Source organism: Nematolebias whitei, chromosome 11 (genome assembly GCF_014905685.2).
Source record: "Nematolebias whitei isolate Nwh7 chromosome 11, NemWhi1, whole genome shotgun sequence".
Lineage (NCBI taxonomy): Eukaryota > Metazoa > Chordata > Actinopteri > Cyprinodontiformes > Rivulidae > Nematolebias > Nematolebias whitei.
The window spans coordinates 2478990-2498712 of record NC_056508.1 but is presented as its reverse complement, the minus strand read 5'-3'; the positions used below and the strand labels follow the sequence as shown (position 1 = coordinate 2498712).

Here is a 19723-nt window from a genome sequence, read left to right as displayed (position 1 = left end):
GTTATTGCTAATGGCAGGTGGTAGAGATAAATGGTGGATCAGGTTGTTTGGAAAGACTCCACAGACTCCTCCCCCCGACCAATCAGTGACCGACAGTGTTTCTGACGTCACGGCGCGGCTCGCTTGGACCCCTTGAGAAGCCGGGCCAGAATTTAGCGAGGCGAGCCGGTCACAGGAACAGTGGAAAGACCTCAAACGCGCGTGAAGTCGGAAATATCCGACCCGCGCCGTGACAGTGGAAAAGGGGCATTGGTCACTTACAATGTTTCCAAATATCTGGCGTCTGTACTCATCCCTTTAGTTGGCAGCTCAGAACACCACATACAGAACACCATGGACTTTGTAGATAAGGTGAGGGATGGCATTATGGAGACTAATGAAACAATGGTCTCTTTTGATGTCACATCACTCTTTACGTGCATTCCTGTTGATGATGCAGTAGAGGTGGTCAGTTTAAGATTAAAATCAGACACCACTCTGAGCAGCAGGACCACACTTTCCACAGAACAACTGGGTCAACTCTTGAAACTGTGCCTGCAGTCAACCTACTTCACATATGGGGAGCAATATTATAGGCAGAAACATGGGTGTGCTATGGGGTCTCCAGTTTCTCCTATTGTTGCCAACCTGTACATGGAGGAGGTAGAAAAGAGAGCCTTGACGTCCTTTTCAGGGACACCACCAAGTCATTGGTTCAGGTATGTTGACGACACCTGGGTTAAAATCAAATCTCAGGAAGTCCAACATTTTACTGACCACATCAACTCTGTGGATAAATACATCAAGTTCACACGAGAAGATGTAAAAAATGGCAGGTTGTCTTTCTTGGACTGTGAGGTCTCAGTCTCTGATAGAGGACATTTGCAAACCGAGGTGTACCACAAACCCACCCACACAGACCAGTATTTGCAGTTTGACTCCCATCACCCTTTGGAGCACAAGTTAGGAGTCATCAGGACTCTGTACCACAGAGCAGACAGCATCCCCACTAACTCAGGAGCCAGGCAGAAGGAGAAATCCCACACAAAACAGGCTCTAGAGCAATGTGGATATCCTAACTGGGCCTTCCTGAAAGCAGAGAAGAAACCCAAACAGGACTCCAGTCAGCCATCAGGTGAAAAGGAGGAACCCAGACCCAGACCAGTGGTCATTCCATATGTTGAGGTAGTATCAGAGAAACTGAGACATTTATTTTTTAAACATAATGTCCAAGTGGCTTTTCAATCCCAAAATACATTAAAGACTGGTTCATCCCAAAGATCCAGTCCCCCGGCACAAACAGAGTAATATTGTGTATGCTGTTCAGTGTCAGGAGGGTGATCAGTCTTACATCGGGGAAATTAAACAACCACTGGCCAAAAGGATGACCCAGCACAGAAGATCAACATCATCAGGCCAGGACTCTGCAGTCTACACTCATCTCCAGGCCAGCGGTCACTCTTTCAGGGATGAAGATGTTCACATCCTGGACAGAGAGGAACGATGGTTTGAGAGAGGAGTAAAGGAGGCCATCTTTGTGAAAAGAAATCGTCCATCATTAAACAGGGGTGGAGGCCTCCGGGTTCAACTGTCCCCCTCTTACAATGCTGTGATTGCTAGTATCACTCAGCCCTCTGTGAACAGTAAACAGCCATCAGGTGCTAATGATCCATTGTTAGGCTGATGGTCCTTCTTGAGCATGTGAGCAGCTGGTTTTGGTTGTCAGCAGCAAAACTGGTTGATCCACTCTGAGAAGGTGCTATTTAAGAGACTGAGCTGAATACAGCACCTCAGACTGAGGAAGTCTCTCGGATGAGAGACGAAACGTTTCTACATTTTTTTTGCTTTGTTTTGTTTTTTGTTTTTTTGAATGTCCAGAGGACCAGATTGAACTTTTTTGGATTCTGACATCTCGTTCTGGTGAGAGAGACTCTTCAATGCACTTTCTGGTGATCATACATCACAATAATCTTATCAGACAAACTACAGCTCACTTTAGACACAATTTTAACTACTGCACAAACAGAACCAGTCCAAAATGTTCCTTTTTTAAGTTTACTGATTTGATTAATCAAGTAGACCTTTGATACAAAGCTATTTGGTATTCATTTGTTTGTTATGCATAATTTTCATACCATATATCATAGATTATTATTTTTGTAATAAAATACATAAAATCAACTAAATTTGTGATTATTTTGGCATATCTGTGTGTATTAACCGACTTGATTCCCTTTAAACACGAGAAAATAATTCACGTTTCAGTTTACATTTAATTTGGGGTTAGAGACTGATTTTTCCTCTAAACAGAGGTGGTGCCCCCACACAACGAGGTTATTTGCATAATAAATGCATATCTTGTGAGCTTAACTCATAACTGATAATTTACAATATATATCCAGCCCCATATCCTTCTACAATTGAAACAATATACAGACGTTTGTATTAACAATATTTTTTATGCTTGATTGTAATATATTGGCTTGTTTTACCTGAGTCTAATCGTTTTTGTTTAGCAGTATCCTGCCATGTTTCTCACGTAACACAGCTCTCACATGATCTCAGCAGCTCATCACCTGGTGCACCCTGATTGACCATTGACCATTTTCCAGAGTCAGAGATTCTTTATTGTCGATCCACCACATGTGGTGGATTGAAATTATGTACACGGCCCCAGTTACATCCAACAATAAAATGTAAAAGAAAAACAATGATAACATCTAAGATATGAACTAAGAAAAACAACAACTAAAAATATGCTACACACTAATAGCTTAAAAACATTACGTGCAACAGCAGCACGAGCATGAGCATGTGCATGAGTGTGTGAGCAAATGAGCACGCATGAACACATCAACATGAAACAGATCAGCAGCACCATGAAACAGATCAGCAGCACCATGAAACAGATCAGCAGCACTATGAAACAGATCATCAGCAACATTAAATAGATCATCAGCAACATGAAACAAATCAGCAGCAACATGTTATTTTTCACAGTAATTATCCTGGTTAGAGATTCATGAGTCTTAACAGCCTCAGGGTAGAAGCTGTTCCTCAGTCTAGTGGTTCTACACTTAATGCTCCTCAACCTCCTGCCTGAGGGGAGCGGGGCAAATCTATATTCTCAATTCTTATTCATTTGTTTGACTTGCTGGTGATTCAGTTGATAATGAGATTTGAGAATGTCTTCTACTGGAGGATAAACTGACCACACTTTTCACTCTGCTGCTGTCTTTACTTACTCTGCTCAACCTGTTTTGTATTTGTAATTATTTTTGCTATCCTCAACATGTGTTTTTGTTTTTCAGATACACCTGGACCTATACCTGGACCTACCATTCTGTGTTCGTCTGTCTCTCCTTCCTGTCCTCTCAACCAGCCGGTCAAAGCAGATGGCCGCTTGTCCTGAGCTGGTTCTGCTGGAGGTTTCTTCCTGTTAAAAGGGAGTTTTTCTTTCCACTGTTGCCACTGTGCTTGCTCAGGATGGGAGACTGCAACGAAGACAAGATTCAACTTGTCTGCTGGATTCCTTAGATAAGAGAACTCTACTAATTGGCTTTTATGTGAATGTTCCTGTAAAGTCCCTGAGACAACTTTGTTTTGATTTGGTGCTATATCAATAAACTGAATTGAATTGGTGGACATAAACACATACATCTGTTTATTTTTTATTCCTGCAACAGAGATCCAACCAGATGTTACAGCTTCTTCACTTTATTGATCCTCAAAGTTAATTTACAGTTTCACATATGAACCGTGAACATCAGGGCTAGGTTGGATTAGACCCCCAACCTTGGACCATTCAGAAGTCACACCAAGGCAGCCAGAAGGAGTCTAAATCCTGGCTTGAGGTGTTTTGTGAAAAAGACTTATGGCTAATCTGAATGCAGCCATGCTGTCTTATTAAAAAGATCCATATTCTGAAGTTTCATTGTATTTGTCCCTTGTCTTTGAGCGAAAAGCAGGAATTGGAAATACCTCTTAGTAATTTTAATTTTTTTTTTCAAGAACTTCTACATCACCATCACTCTTTACAATTCATGATGTTCTGTAGTTAATTTTAAGCACAAATGACAGTAGCAACTAACATGTCAAGTGAGTTTTCATAAAATCACTTAAGATCACACATAACATTATTTTTAAAGTTTCACTAAAACAGTTACTATTTGTCATTTTGTGTCTAAATCACAGGCATGAAAGCTGGTGGGTGATATGCATTCTTTCAAAGCATGCTTGACCTTTTATTTTTAGTCTGTTTTGTCACTTCATGAGGTCAGAGCAGGTCATGGAGGAAATATGTCCGGTAGCTTTTTTTATTTGCTGCTGGGTATAAAAATAAAGCTAACAAAGCCTCCTGTGCTGTGTTCTGTCTGTCCAGATTTTACATGAAATGAAACCATGGACGACTCTGCACCAGCTGTTTCTGACCCTCTTGGCCTTGCCCAGCTCTCTACAACGGACACAAGTGTTTGATAAAGTGAGTAATAGAAGTTATATCTGTATATACTAAAATAAACCACTACCATATTTGCAGGTGTTTGTCACACCTTTTTCATAAATTTGCAAGTCATGCGACTTATACACTGAAGCGACTAATATATGTCCCCCCCCCCCCAATATTTACTGTATAACCCAGTTTTTGACTGAGATCAGACAATTTCATACATTCTGACATGAAAAAAATTAAACATTACCATTTGCAGCCACTAGAGGGCCCTCAAGCATTATGGCAAGCCAAGTGTCTCATTAATATGTAAAATTGGCTATTAATGAGACACTTGTCTTGCCATAGAAAGCCATCTTTGTCTTGCTCTGGAACTCCTGGAGCCAGCGTCAAATCAGCTGCATTTCGCCTTGACGGCGTGGCGAAATGCAGCTGATTTAAACATTAAAGTGCATTTGTTAAAGAAAAGTTCAACTGAGACACACTTTTGCTATGATGTCGAACAAACAAATAATAGTTTTTAGGCGGTTATCTTGTTAATTTTGAAGAAATGCACAGCGCGTCCTCGGCTTTTGAAATGTGGCAGATTTGACCATTAAAGTGCATTTATTAAGGAAAAGTTCAACTGAGACACACCTTTGCTATAATTTCGTTTTGATCTTGTTAAATTCTTGTTAAAATCTTCCCTTGTGTGCTCCTGCGGCTGCCATTTTGGCAGCCAATCAATTTTTAGAACAGCACCGGCCCACATTTCCGGGGGTCAGCGGTGACGCATAACAAACGTGATGCTTCAGCAGTGATCTAGCTGATGATGATCTAGCGAGAAGGTTTGGCTCCACCATGGCTCGCCGTCCTGATCCCATCTGGCCTCGTTTCCCAGTAGTGACGTCCTACTGGAACGAGGCTGCAGCCAGACCTGGTAATTTGAGAGCGCCCGTCTCCACATTCGCTCCCATCACCAGAGTGGAGGGGTTTACCGAGCAGAACTTTCCTTCGGTACACCCCCACCCCCCCCCGGAGCTGAGCTTGGCGGAAGCTTTCGGAGCGAAGTTGTCCAGATTGGACCAGCGTCCTGTTCCTCCGGGGAAGCATGACCAGATGGTGACGTTGCTCTCCAATCGAGCTCATCAGTGTGCATTCCAGGCGGCTGCAGCAAACAATAACGTGGCGCTGTTGGTGTACAGCGTTTCAAAGAGGCTGGAGGACACAGACCTGCCTGAGGAGACAAAGAGCTCCCTCTGCAAGGCGTCTGACGTCATCCTCAACCTGTGCGCCTCCTCTGCTGTCTGCCTGTCTCGCATCGCAGCCTGGATGACGATGATCCAGAGGTCCACCTGGCTCCCTCACTCCCCCTCCCTGCCGGAGAAACTGCAGAAGGACCTGATGGAAGGTCCCATCACGACGGACATGCTGTTCGGGACCAATTTCAAGGCCATGCTGGAAAAGTCAAATAAGTCGGAGGAGGTGTCAGAGACTGTGCGCCATCTGATCAAGCCGCAAGCCTCATCCCGCCCCCCGGTCTGCTGGAAGGATCGTCGTGGCCAAAGGCAGCAACAGAGACGTTCCACAGCTGCAGCAGCATCCTCCCGCTCTGCTCCGCCGCCAGCCCCTCTCGTCAGAGAACAGCCCTTCTCTTCCTGGCAACCAGCAGTGCAGTGTTTCCCCAGAGACTGCCAACAGGCGTCTCCCTGGGACGACAAACCACAGGTCTCAAGGGGGAGAACATTCAAGAAATGACTCCTTGCAGGGGATGTATGTGTGCAAAATGATGACATGAGTTTTGAAATAAAACACGAACATCATTCAAAGATTAAAGTGTCTGATTTTAGCCTGTCTGTTAGTTCGAATGATCTCACAGTGGCTTCTCCTCACACATCCTCCACACAAAACAAGCCGGTGTCCTCAAAACAGGTTTTTAAACAATCACCGCAGTTCAAAGGAACACACAAAACGCTCATGTGACACAGCAGCCAAAAGTGAATGTTTTCAGCAGACCAAGTCCAGTGGGAAACCTCGCTTTCAGCCTGGGCTGCGCGCTGCCTCCTCTCACCGCAGCGGTGTCAAATGCGTGCTCCCGCGGCACCGGCAGTTTTCACCCAAGCAGCTTTGCGTTGATGAGGGCGTGCACAACTCTCCTCAGCGTACGCCGGCTCACATCAGCGTGAATGTGAGCCCGCAGTCTGAGCGCGGCACAGAAGTGCGCTCAGCCCTTTAGAGAAAACCTCCCCTTGGGTCATGCGGAGCACACCTCCTCAACACATGACGGCGGTGGAGGCTGTAACCTGGCTGACGTCCATAAGAAACATGACACATCACAAAAACACCTGCCCACTCCCTGAGCGTTACGCTGAGTGGCATTGGACGTGCTCTCTAGACAGATGGATGAGCCGTCTTATTAGCAGGGGTTACATGCTGCAGTTCGCAGCTCAAGTACAGTACAACAGTCTGCCATTCGGTTATTCCCTCGCGCCTCGTACGTTCTCAAAGTGTGTGGAGATGGCTCTGCAACCGTTACACAGAGCAGGGATGAGAATTTTGTTTTACCTGAACGATCTGTTGCTGCTGACCCGTTCCAGACAGGAGGCAGCAGCGCAGACCCAGGTGCTGACGTCACACCTGTTTAAATCTGGGCTTCGCCATAAATTGGGAAAAAAACTTGATTCTCCCAGCCCAGACGATTGTTTATCTGGGAGTGGAGCTAAACTCGATCACCATGAGGGCTCGTTTATCACAGACGAGAATCGAAACTCTAAAAGACCAGCTCCGCCACGTAAGGCCTGGCAGAGTGGTAACAGCCATTTCCGTCATGAAGCTATTAGGAATGATGTCGTCAGCTCACACGGTGGTTCCGTTGGGCTTACTCCACATGCGACGCCTTCAGAGATGGTTCGCTCGTCTGCGTGTGGATCCGGTGAAGCAGAAGAGACGGACGATTGCTGTGCCTCCCTCCGTGAGAACAGACCTCCGACACTGGGGAACCCCCTTGTTCTGTCGGAGGGAGTCCCCGTCAGCAGACCTACGTCACACGTCTCAGTGTTCACAGACGCGTCCCTGTCAGGTTGGGGGGGAACATGCATATTCCGAGCTGTAGGGGCGCTGTGGCCACCTCACACAACAGCTCATATAAATGTTCTGGAATGTCGCACAGTTTTGATTGTGATTCAACACTTTGCCTCTGTGCTACAGAATCAACATGTTTTGATTCACACAGACAACGAGGTTACTGCAGCATACATAAACCAGCAGGGGTGTGTGCGCTCAGCCCAAATGTTACACATTGCGAGACGGTTGCTGTGTTGGGCACACCAAAATCGGCACTCCATCAGAGCAGTGTACATCCCCGTTGTTCTGAACAGAGGGGCGGATGTGATGTCCAGGGACGGTCCGCTTCACGGGGACTGGAGCCTCCATCCCGAGCTGATGGCTCAGTCGTGGCCGAAATTTGGCAAAGTGGCTGTGGACCTATTTGCAAAAGGAGAGAATGCTCATTGCCAACTATGGTTCTCACTGAGCCCGCGGGACGAACCACCGCTAGGGGTGGATGCGTTTGCTCACAGCCCATGGCCCAAAATGTTTCTTTACGCATTTCCCCCACTCCCTCTGATATTACGGTTTCTGAACAGAGTTCAGGAGGAGGGACTGACAGCTCTCCTGGCTCCCAAGCGTGTGAACGCCCCATGGTTCCCAATTCTACGGCGCCTGTTATCGGGGCGCCTGTGGAAACTGCCGTGGAGGGAGGACGCTCTCCTCCAGGCAAGAGGAGCGATCAGGAGTTACCCAGAAATAGGCCAGCATCTTTGAGTCTGGCCGCTGAACTGATCCGTTTGGAGAGGATGGGTCTCTCCCAAGATGTAGTGCGCACTATCCAGGATTCACGTGCTACCTCCACCACAGCGCTGTACACATCAAAGTGGACAGCTTTTCAGCGCTGGTGTACGGAGAAAGGTGTAGAGGCCACTTCATGTCCACTAGGTGGCGTGCTGTCCTTTCTGCAGCAGCTGATGGACAGAAATCTGATGTTCAGCATGATTAAAACGTACGCTGCAGCCATCTCTTCCTGTCACAAAGGTTTCAGGAACAGAACAACTTTTAATCACCTGCTGATGAAGCGTTTTTTAAAAGATGTACAGAGACGCAGGCCTGTATCACGCCCACTTGCTCCACAGTGGGATTTAACGCTGATCCTGCGGGCTCTGATCAAAGCTCAATTTGAACCACTGAATCAGGTTCCGATTAAATTCTTGTCTCTTAAAACAACCCTGCTCTTGGCTTTAACATCCGCTAAGAGGCTGAGTGATTTGTCTGACCTCTCTGTAGCTCCGTCATGTCTCAGAATTCAGGCTGACGGCAGCTCAGCTGATCTGAGGCCTAACCCAGCGTTTATGCCTAAAAACATCACAAGCTTAATTAAATCAAGAGCGATATCATTGGAGGGATTTTTCCCTCTTCCCCACAAATCAGAAGAAGAACCATCTTTCCATCTTCTCTGCCCTGTGCGTGCGTTGACGTGTTACGTAACACGCATGGCGGTACTGCATCAGACTCAACATTTGTTTGTGCACTATAGAGACGCATCTGCATGTCGCCCGTTATCCATCCAGCACCTGTCACACTGGCGGTGTGAGGCCATTTCTGAAGCCTACAGAGCATCAGATTTAGAGCCTCCTGTCAACCTCAGAGCACACTTGACCATAGGTATCGCATCTTCGACTGCTTTGCATAATGGTATGACAATGCAGGATATTCGCACTGCGGCCGCGTGGTCAACACCCTGTTCATTATTCGCTTCTATTTACGTGATGTGACAGCTCGTTCCATGACACATTCTGTCCTTATTGCCTTAACAGAATGAATATTGTTGTTTCATGGATCTCGTTTAAACTCACATCTGACTGCATGCATTTACAGTGTGAGATGTTGTTATCAGTCACAGGTTGTGCAGTTCATTTGATTAATAATCAGTTCAATTATTATTAATCTGTTAATATTTAAGAGCCGTGGATCTGCTCTGTTCACGGCCTTTTCAGCCTCTCCTCTTTCCCATTGAAAACTTTTCCGGGGTGTTCATGCACTCAGAACGCGTAACTACGCAGCGAGCGTCTGTGCATGGTACGCGTAATTACGCATATGGAGAGCTGAGTGACAAGACGTTTTTTGGGCAAACGGGCGCTTCATATGGTGTTCGAATGGACCCAGTGAGTCATACTACATCTTCTTTGCCTTTAACCCACTAGCAACAGCCTTAAAGGGCGAAGCCTATACGAAATAGAACGTTGGTTACTGTAACCCCAGATTCTGAGTATAGGCGTAGCCCTTTAAGCATCGGGCCTCACTGGCTCCTAAATGGCTGAAGAAAAAGCTTTTTGGGAGCCTATTAACCGGTCTCACCGTAATTTATACAGACCGGGTGGGGCCCACACAGCAGGTGGGCGTGGACTAAACTTTTCAGTGTGATGCTTTGCATGACGGGATAAACCCACTAGCGAGGGCCTTAAAGGGCTACGTCTATACTCATAGAATCTGGGGTTACAGTACGTAACCAACGTTTTCTTACATAAAAAAAAAATAAAAAAATTTCCAGGTCAAAAAACCAGTTTCAAACCAGTGACACGTCAGTATCTAATGCTCACTGCTACACACTGAGGACCTTTTCACTTAACAGTTTTTCTTCAGAAACATCAACATGTCTGCTTTCTCTGGACACAAACAAGCCCACTCCTGGCTGATGGTGTCTCCAGCAGTAGAACATGTTCACTATGAAGGTGTGAATGATGCTTGTTGCACACACAGATACCTGGTGGTCAGTTTTATATCACTGACATATTGTTCTTCACATTCCACCAGCAGGTCACTGGATTCACTGAGGTAGGGTTGATGCAGACTTCTGTACCTCTGTGTCTCTGCCTGAATCTTCTCTGTGGTTCTCTGGGGTTTAGGGCTCTGATCATCTCCCTAATTGACATGAGAACAAAACATCAACAATAACATGATTGTGTTATTATTGATCAAAAACATTATCTAGGCCAATGATTCCCAACCCTGGGGGGCCCGACCCCCATTGGGGGTTGGGGGTGGGTAGGCACAATGTGTCTCCTCAGATGTTAAAGTTTGTAAAAATATCAATTTCTGTGTAACAACTTTAGAAACTATGCTTTTATTTTTAACTATGTTTGAAATTTCACCACATCCTGGTTAACTGAAGAACCCTCATTTTGGTTATGCTTTGAGTTTTTTTATAACGTATTATGTTTAAAACTAAAATCTGTACTGTCACTTTAAGAGCATGATGTCAGTACGTTGCGTGCGGCTCTCAGTTGGCAGTGCAGCTGCCTGAGAAGAGGCAGAAGTTATTGTTTCTCTTGGTTAAGCTCACGTTTGTCACAATCCTTGTGTTTTAGACCCATTTGCTGGCAGGCGAGCAAAACAGAAGTTTAAACAAAAAACATTTATTTAAACAACAAAACAAAAAGCTGACGAGGCAGAAAAAACTTAATCACTGTGCAAGTATAAACTGAACAAAACTAAACATCTGACAAGAGGAACGGAACGGGACAACATATTAGACTGATACAGATCATCAGACAGGAAGAGAGGAGGACTGAGACGTCGGCGCGAGACAACATTGAGCGGACGGTTTGAGAGAAGAGGTTTAAATAAGGCATAGGTAGGGTGAATAATGAGAGCACCTGTGATGGTTTCTGATTAGAGACAGGTGTGAATGGTTACATACAGGAGAGGCAGACTGAGGAGTGAGTGGAGAGTGACAGAAGACACAGAGTCAAAAACAACAGGAACAGAAAGACAACAAGGAACAGAATGAAAAGTACAAGAAACAAATATAAAGAAACAGACACAGGGACAGACCCTGTCAACGTTTTATTAAATATATCACATAAACGTAAGCGCATGCAGTTGTGAATGTTTATATGTGTAAAAACACACAGGAGACATTTTTCTGACAACATAAGAACATTTTCCCTTGTTTAGAACAGACGTTGTTGTTGTTGTTGTTGTTGTTGTTGTTGTTGTTGTTGTTGTTGTTGTTGTTGTTGTTGTTACTATTAGTGAAAATCAGGAATACTTTCAGAAGCAGTTGGCACTGTCAGAAAAGCTCCACTGACATCAGAAAAGTCTTTGAAAGAGCAGGTAGTGATGTGCACAGAGCCACAGAAAATATTTTGAGTGTTCCCTTTTAATCGCTAAGACAAAAAATTGTTGGTTACGTACTGTAACCCCAGATTTTATGAGTATAGGCGTAGCCCTTTAAGGCTGTCGCTGGTGGGTTTCATCCTGTTGCGCGCAGCACTGAAAACTTTAGTCCACGCCCATTTGCTGTGTGGGCCTCTCCCTGGTCCGTATGAATTACGGTGAGACCGGGTAATCGGCTCCCAAATAGCTTTTTTCTTCAGCCATTTAGGAACCAGTGAGGCCCAGAGCTTAAATGTCTGTGCCTATACTCATAGAATCTGAGGTTACAGTACGTAACCAACGTTCTATTTCGTATAGGCTTCGCCCTTTAAGGCTGTCGCTGGTGGGTTAAAGGTGAAACAGGATGTAGTCTATGCCTCACTGGGTCCATTCAGACATAATATGAAGCGCCTGCTTACACCAAAAAACATTTCATCACTCAGCCTATGCGCGTAATTATGCACACCATGCACAGAAGCGCACTGCGTAATTATGCGTTCCATGTACAGGAGCGCCCCGGAGAGAAAAAGTTTTCGACGGGGAAAAAAGGGGAAGGCTGAAAGCAGTCCTGCTGCCGAGAATGGAAAAGAACAGAGGTTACAATTGTAACCTTGTAACAGTGAGCAGAGCAGGTCAACAGCTCTTCAATATGAACTGATTAATAATCAGATGAACTGATTGGTAACAGTAGTCATGAGCTGATTAGTAACAATAGAAAACAGCAGTCACAAAAACTTGTGACTGATAATAAATATCTCACACTGTAATTGCATGCAGTCAGATGTGAGTTTAAACGAAATTCCATGAAAACAGTAAGATTTATTCTGTTAAAACACTAAGAACAGAATGGGCCATGGAACAGGCCGAAACATCACGCAGAAAGAAGCGACTAAATGAACAAGGCACTGTCCAAGCGGCCGCCGTACAAATATCCTGAACTGTCATACCACTAGCAAAGCTGTAGAAGATGCAATTCCTCTGGTGGAATGAGCTCAGAGGTCCTCTGGAGGCTCCAATCCTGATGCCCTGTAAGCTTCAGAAATGGCCTCACACAGCCAGTGTGACAGACGCTGAGTGTATAACGGGCAACCTTCAGAGATGTCCCTATAATGCACAAACAGACGCTGAGTCTGCCGCAGAGAGGCCGTGCGTGTTATGTAACATGCCAGCACACGCACAGGACAGAGGAGATGAAAAGATGCTTCTACTTCTGATGTGTGAGGAGGAGGATCAAACCCTTCCAACTTTATCATTCTTGATTTAAATGAACTTGTGATGTTTTTGGGCATAAAAGCTGGATTAGGTCTCAGCGCAGCTTAGCTGCCATCAGCTTGAATCCTGAGGCATGACGGGGCAGCAGAGAGTGCAGATAAATCGCTCACTCTCTTTGCAGATGTCAAAGCCAACAGCAGGGCTGTTTTAAGTGACAGGAACTTAAGTGAAACCTGATCTAAAGGCTCGAAAGGAGCTTTGATCAAAGCTCGCAGAACCATTGTTAGGTCCCACTGTGGAACTAGTGGGCTTGACACCGGTCTGTGTTTCCGTACACCTTTTAGAAAACGCTTCATCAGCGGATGATTAAAAACTGTTCTGTCACCGAAGCATTCATGACAGGAGGAAATAGCTGCAGCATACGTTTTAAATGTGCTGAACGCTAGATTTCTGTCCATCAGCTGCTGCTTCAGCGGTTTTTGTGTGCCCAACACAACAGCTGTCTCACAATGCGTAACAGTTTGGTTGAGCGCACGTCCCCCTGCTGGTTTGTGTAAGCTGCAGTCACTTTGTTGTCTGTGTGGATCAGAACATGTTGATTCCGTAACAGGGGAGCAAAATGCTGAATCACATTCCAAACTGTGAGACATTCCAAGATGTTTATATGAGCTGATGTGTGGGCTGGCCACAGCGCCCCCACCGCTTGGGACAGGACGTTCCTCCCCAGCCTGACAGGAATGCGTCTTGTGAAAACTGAGACGTGTGACGTAGGCCTGCTGATAGGAACTCCCTCTGACAGAGTGAGAGGGTTTCCCCAGTGCTTCAGGTCGGTTCCCACGGAGGGAGGCACAGAGATCATCCGCCTCTTCTGACATACGGGATCTATGCGCAGGCAAGCAAACCATCTCTGAAGGCGTCTCATGTAGAATAAGCCCAGCAGAACCACAGCGTGTGCTGAAGACATCGTTCCCAAAAGTTTCACGATAGAGACGGTCATTACTACTCTGTTAGGTTTTACGTGGTGGATCTGGTCCTTTAGAGCTTTGGCTCTCGGCTGTGATAAGCGGGCTCTCATAGTGACTGAGTTTAGCTCCACTCTTAGATAAACTATCATCTTGGCCGGGAGAACGGAACTCTTCTCCCAGTTTATGGCGAAACCCAGGTTTAACAGGTGTGACGTCAGCGCTTTGGTTTGCGCAGCTGCTTCCTGCCTGGATCGAGTTAGCAGCAACAGATCATTCAGATAATACAAAATTCTCATCCCTGCTCTGTGTAGCGGCTGCAGAGCTGTCTCCACGCATTTCGAAAACGTACGTGGGGCAAGGGAATAGCCGAACAGGAGCCTGTTGTACTGGTACTGGGTCCCTTGGAAGGAGAAATGCAGGAAATGTTTTGTGTTTTGGAATGATTCAAATGTGAAAATAGGTGTCTTTTAGATGGAGGTAAACCAGTCGTTCTGGTGAATGTTGTCCAACAGCTGTCTGGTTGTCAGCATCTGGAACTGTCTCTCCATGATCGAATTTGTAATGAACTAGTCCTCCGACCAAAACCTGCCTCTAAGGACCTTCATGGGACAGGAACTGTTATTTCATTGATTTGAATCCAGAAATACAAATTAGCTCATCCAGAGACTGTCTAATTGTATCCTGAAGTAATCAATTGAAAGAACACTCTTCTTTTATATTATCATTACTATTTTACAATATCTTGATAAATCAAAAGTGTGTTTAGTTCATACCATTTCTAAATGTTGAAGTGAACCACTCATTTTAAATCAACTGTGAAACAGTATTAATGCTTTTTTAATCCTCATTTAAATTAGAAATCAAGTTAAATGTCTATTTTACAAAGTAATTTTGCATTTTTGATCTTCTGTCTAAATGAGAAGTAGTGATGTTGGTCGAAAGTCAGAAAGAAGTTATTAGAATGAAGTGTTGTGTTTTTAAACCTAGCAGACGGTAAACAAGAAGCTACTGACCTCTCTTCCTCCCACTTCGCCATAACATGTCTTCTGTCTGTATGGGACGTTTCTAAAACATTCCTGCTGTTTTCTTGACTTGTAATGACCCTCTTACATCACTAGAACCACCCCCTGTTGGTTGCTTCAACCAATCAGGAAGTCCTGAGGTGACCGGAAGTTAGAACTCTTTAAGAGTCCACACTTCCTGGAACTTCTCAGGTCAACTGGGTCTCTCAGTCTTGAGTCGGTCTTCAGTCTTCTGGAGTCCTTGACCGGAGTCTTCCTGGGTCTTTCATGGAGTCCTCCACGTCTGAGTGGAATCTCTGACTGAACTCACAGCTTGCTTTGTATCAACCTGGGAGATGAGCGTTTGTTGAACGGAGTACCGTCACTGCTTCGGAAGATTCTCAACCATCCTTGCCGGAGACGCTGAAAGGTAGCGTTGAAATGGACTCCTGTTCCTGAGCGGAGGTATCCCCATCTAAGGTAACGAGTCGCCACGCACTTAGTGTACCGGGGCTGAGCTGGGGTCGGATGAAGGGTGCCATTCCTAGTCAACACACTTTCCTTTTTATCCATCTTTTCTCTCCATTTAAACTCTTTCATTTCCCATCTTTAAACTCTTCTATTTTGCCAGTAATTAATCTAGATGCCTTTAGAAAGGTCTGTTGTTTTTATTAAGTAAAACGTGCCAAGTTTTATTAATCAGAACCAGATCAGCTAATCACTTGTACATTTTGATGTTAAATTTTGATTCTGTTAAATAAATGACCACATTTATTCTGATGGGTCAAAGAAAATTAACGTCTCAGTGTCACTGATTAATCTACGCACAGTTACCTCGGTCACATGGCTGTAATTTAAATCGAAAAAGAGAGAACCCGTTATTTAAATATATTGTAGTCTAGGGCAGCTAAACCTAGCCCTTAGCTCCCTACAAATTGTTGAATACGGATAGGTCCAAAATGGGTCTCATCCGTCCAGTCCTCTTCGGAACCAGGAAGTAACGTGAGTAAAAACCTGTGTTTTCCTATCCGTTGGGAACCCTGGAAATTACATTTTTTATCAGTAATTCCTGAACTTCTGAGTGGAGAGACGAGATCTGTTTTGGAGATGACGGAACCGTCTATATAATCCCTCTGAACGGTGGGGGTTGAGCTGCGAACTGCAACGTGTAACCTCTGCTGATAAGACGGTTCATCCATCTGTCCTGAGAACACACTCGCTACCACTCTGCATAACGCTCTGGGAGCGGGCATGCATTTTTGTGTTGTATCAGGTCCTTTACGGATGTTAACCAAGCTAAGGCCTCCACCGCCGTCATATGCTCTGGAGATGCTCTTTGAGCGACCCATGGAGAGGCCTTGTCGAAAGGGCTCTGGGACGCCTTTGTGCTGCGCTCAGGCTGCTGGCTCACAGAGTTGATGTGAGCTGACGCACACTGAGGAGAGGCGTGAGCGCATTTAGAAATGCGACGCTGTTTAGGTGGAGATTGCAGTTGCCATGGGGAAACGCGTTTGTTCCTGCTGCGGTCAGAAAATTGAGAACACAACCTGGGCTGAGAGCGAGGTTTTTTCCTCGGCCTGGTCTGCTGAAAAGAATCATTTCTAGCTGCTGTGTCAAGCGAGCATTTTGGGTGGTTTCTCGAGTTGCGGGGACTTTAAAAACCCTGTTTTGAGGTTACCGGCTCGTTTTGTGTGGTGGATGTGTGAAGAGAAGCCGCTGTGAGATCATTCGATCCGACAGTCAGGCTGGAATCAGAAGACACTTTATTTTCTGATTGATGTTTTCGTTTTATTTTAAAACTCAAGTCGTCATTATACACACACACACATCCTTTTCAAGGAGTCATTTCTTGTATCTTCTCCCCCGTGAGCCCTGTGACTGGTTGTTCCGGGGCGGCACCTGTTGGCGGTCTCTGGGGAAACACTGAGCTGCTGGTTGCCGTGATGAGAAGGACTGTGGAGCGTCTCTGCTGCTGCCTCTGGCCACGACGATCTCTCCAGCGGGCAGGAGGAGGGGTGCGGCTTCATCAGGTGGCACACAGTCTTCGACACCTCCTCTGACTTCTTCGACTTTTCAAGCATGGCCTTGAAATTGGCCCCGAACAGCGCGTCCGTCTTGATGGGACCCTCGCAACAGGTCTTTCTGCAGTTTCTCCCGCAAGGAGGGGGAGTGTCGGAGCCAGGCGAACCTCTGGATCATTGTCATCCAGGTGGCGATGCGAGACAGGCAGACCACAGAGGAGGCGCACAGGTTGAGGATGACGTCAGATGCTTTGCAGAGCGAGCTCCTCATCTCCTCAGGCAGGTCTGTGTCTTCCAGCCTTTTGGAGATGCTGTAGGCCAGCAGGGCGACATTGTTGTTTGCTGCGGCCGCCTGGAAAGCACACTGGTGGGATCGGTTGGAGAGCGACATCGCTGTCTAGTTGTGTCTCCCTGGAGGGAAAGGACGCTAGTTCAACCTGGAAACTTTTGCTCCGAGTGCTTCCGCCAGGCTTGGCTCTGGAGGGGGGTGGGGGTGGCTGACCGAGGGGAAGTTTTTTTTTTTTCATTTATCCTTTATTTATACAGGTAGTGTCATTGAGCCACGACAACTCATTTTCAAGAGAGAACTGTTTGGAGAGCAGATAAGGGTTAAGGGCCTTGCTCATGGGCCTGGAGTGGGGTGACTGAGGGTGGGGGCAGGTGTGGGTACCTCACCTACCTGCCCCACCCACATTTTTTTATGTTGTTGGTACCGGGGCTTGAACCGGCGATCTTCCGATCACAGGCCCACTTTCTCTAACCTCTGTGCCACCACTCCCCCCAAAGGAAAGTTCCGCTCAGTAAACCCCTCTACTCTGGTGATAGGAGCGAAGGTGGAGACGGGCGCCTTCAGCTTACCAGGTCTGGCCTCAGCCTCGTTCCAGTAGGACGTCACTGCTCGGAAACGAGGCCAGATGGGGTCAGGGCGGCGAGCCGGGGTGGAGCCAAACCTTCCCGCTAGATCGTCCGATCTGGGCGGGGGGAGGAGAGTGACCGAAAGTCCCTTCGTGCCAGCCGCCTCCTGGATTATGCCGGGCAGCTCCGAGAGGATGGCACTGACGGCTGGGAGCGGCGTGTTCGGCGATGCAAGGCCCGGGGGGGCATCCGGTACAACTACCAGTTTATACCTTTTACAAATAAAAGTTTGTAACTATTTACTTTATTATTTTACTTATTTTATTTTATATTTAACTACAAACCAGATTCCAAAAAAGTTAGGACACTAAACAAATTGTGAATAAAAACTGAATGCAATGATGTGGAGGTGCCAACATCTAATATTTTATTCAGAATAGAACACAAATCACAGATCAAAAGTTTAAACTGAGAGAATGTATCATTTTAAGTGAAAAATCTGTTGTTTTCAAAATTCATGGCATCAACAAATCCCAAAAAAGTTGGGACAAGTCCATTTTTACCACTGTGTGGCATCCCCCCTTCTTCTTACAACACTCAACAGACGTCTGGGGACAGAGGAGACCAGTTTCTCAAGTTTAAAAATAGGAATGCTCTCCCATTCATGTCTAATACAGGCCTCTTAACTGTTCAATCGTCTTGGGCATTCTTTGTCGCACCTTCCTCTTTATGATGCGCCAAATGTTCTCTATAGGTGAAAGATCTGGACTGCAGGCTAGCCATTTCAGTACCCGGATCCTTCTCCTACATAGCCATGATGTTGTGATTGCTGCAGAATGTGGTCTGGCATTATCATGTTGAAAAATGCAGGGTCTTCCCTGAAAGAGATGACGTCTAGATGGGAGCATATGTTGTTCTAGAACCTGAACATAGTTCTCTGCATTAATGGTACCTTTCCAGACATGCAAGCTGCCCATGCCACAAGCGCTCATTCAACCCCATACCATCAGTGATGCAGGCTTCTGAACGGAGCGTTGATAACAACTTGGGCTATCCTTGTCCTCTCTGGTCCGGATGACATGGCGTCCCAGTGTTCCATAAAGAACTTCAAATCATGACTCATCTGACCACAGAACAGTCTTCCATTTTGCCACACTCCATTTTAAATGACCCCTGGCCCAGTGCAAATGTCTGAGCTTGTGGAGCTTGCTTAGAAATGGCTTCCTCTTTGCACTGTAGAGTTTCAGCTGGCAACGGCGGATGGCACGGTGGATTGTGTTCACTGACAATGCTTTCTGGAAGTATTCCTGAGCCCATTCTGTTATTTCCTTGACAGTGGCATTCCTGTTTGAGGTGCAGTGACGTTTAAGGGCCCGGAGATCACGAACATCCAGTAGAGTGTTACGGCCTTGACCCTTACGCACAGCGATTGTTCCAGATTCTCTGAATCTTTTGATGATGTTATGCATGGTTGATGATGATAACTTAAAAGTCTTTGCTATTTTATGCTGGGTAACACCATTCTGGTATTGTTGCACTATCTTTCTGCGCAACAATGGTGGAATTGGTGATCCTCTTACCATCTTGGCTTCTGAGAGACACTGACACTCTGAGAAGCTCTTTTTATACCAATCATGTTGTCAATTGACCTAATTAGTGTTAATTGGTCTTCCAGCTGTTCGTTATATGCTCAATTTCCTTTTTCCAGCCACTTATTGCTACTTGTCCCAACTTTTTTGGGATTTGTTGACACTGTGAAATTTTGAATCAACATATTTTTCCTTTAAAATGTTACATTTGCTCAGATTAAACTTTTGATCTGTCATCTATGTTATATTGAATAAAATATTGACATTTGCCATCTCCACATCATTGCATTCAGTTTTTATTCACAATTTGTTTAGTGTCCTAACTTTTTTGGAATCCGGTTTGTATAATTACTTATAATTGTCAGGATTTTGTGGACAGGAACGAACCCAGTAGTGCAGACAGGACTCAACTCGGCAGATTACAAAAAATAAGTATTTAATGGAGGAGTGTATTTACAAAATAACA

General features: G+C 45.6%; 1 protein-coding gene across 1 annotated transcript in view; it reads left to right on the top strand.

Annotated features, from left to right (window-relative positions):
- The window catches only part of LOC119416586 (DNA (cytosine-5)-methyltransferase 3B-like), a 261265-nt gene that overhangs the window by 24435 nt on the left and 217107 nt on the right, over positions 1–19723 (top strand). The window contains exon 3 of the mRNA XM_037683776.1: positions 4361–4463. Within this exon, the coding sequence (XP_037539704.1) occupies positions 4361–4463 (103 nt within the window). The remainder of the gene's footprint in view (positions 1–4360; positions 4464–19723) is intronic.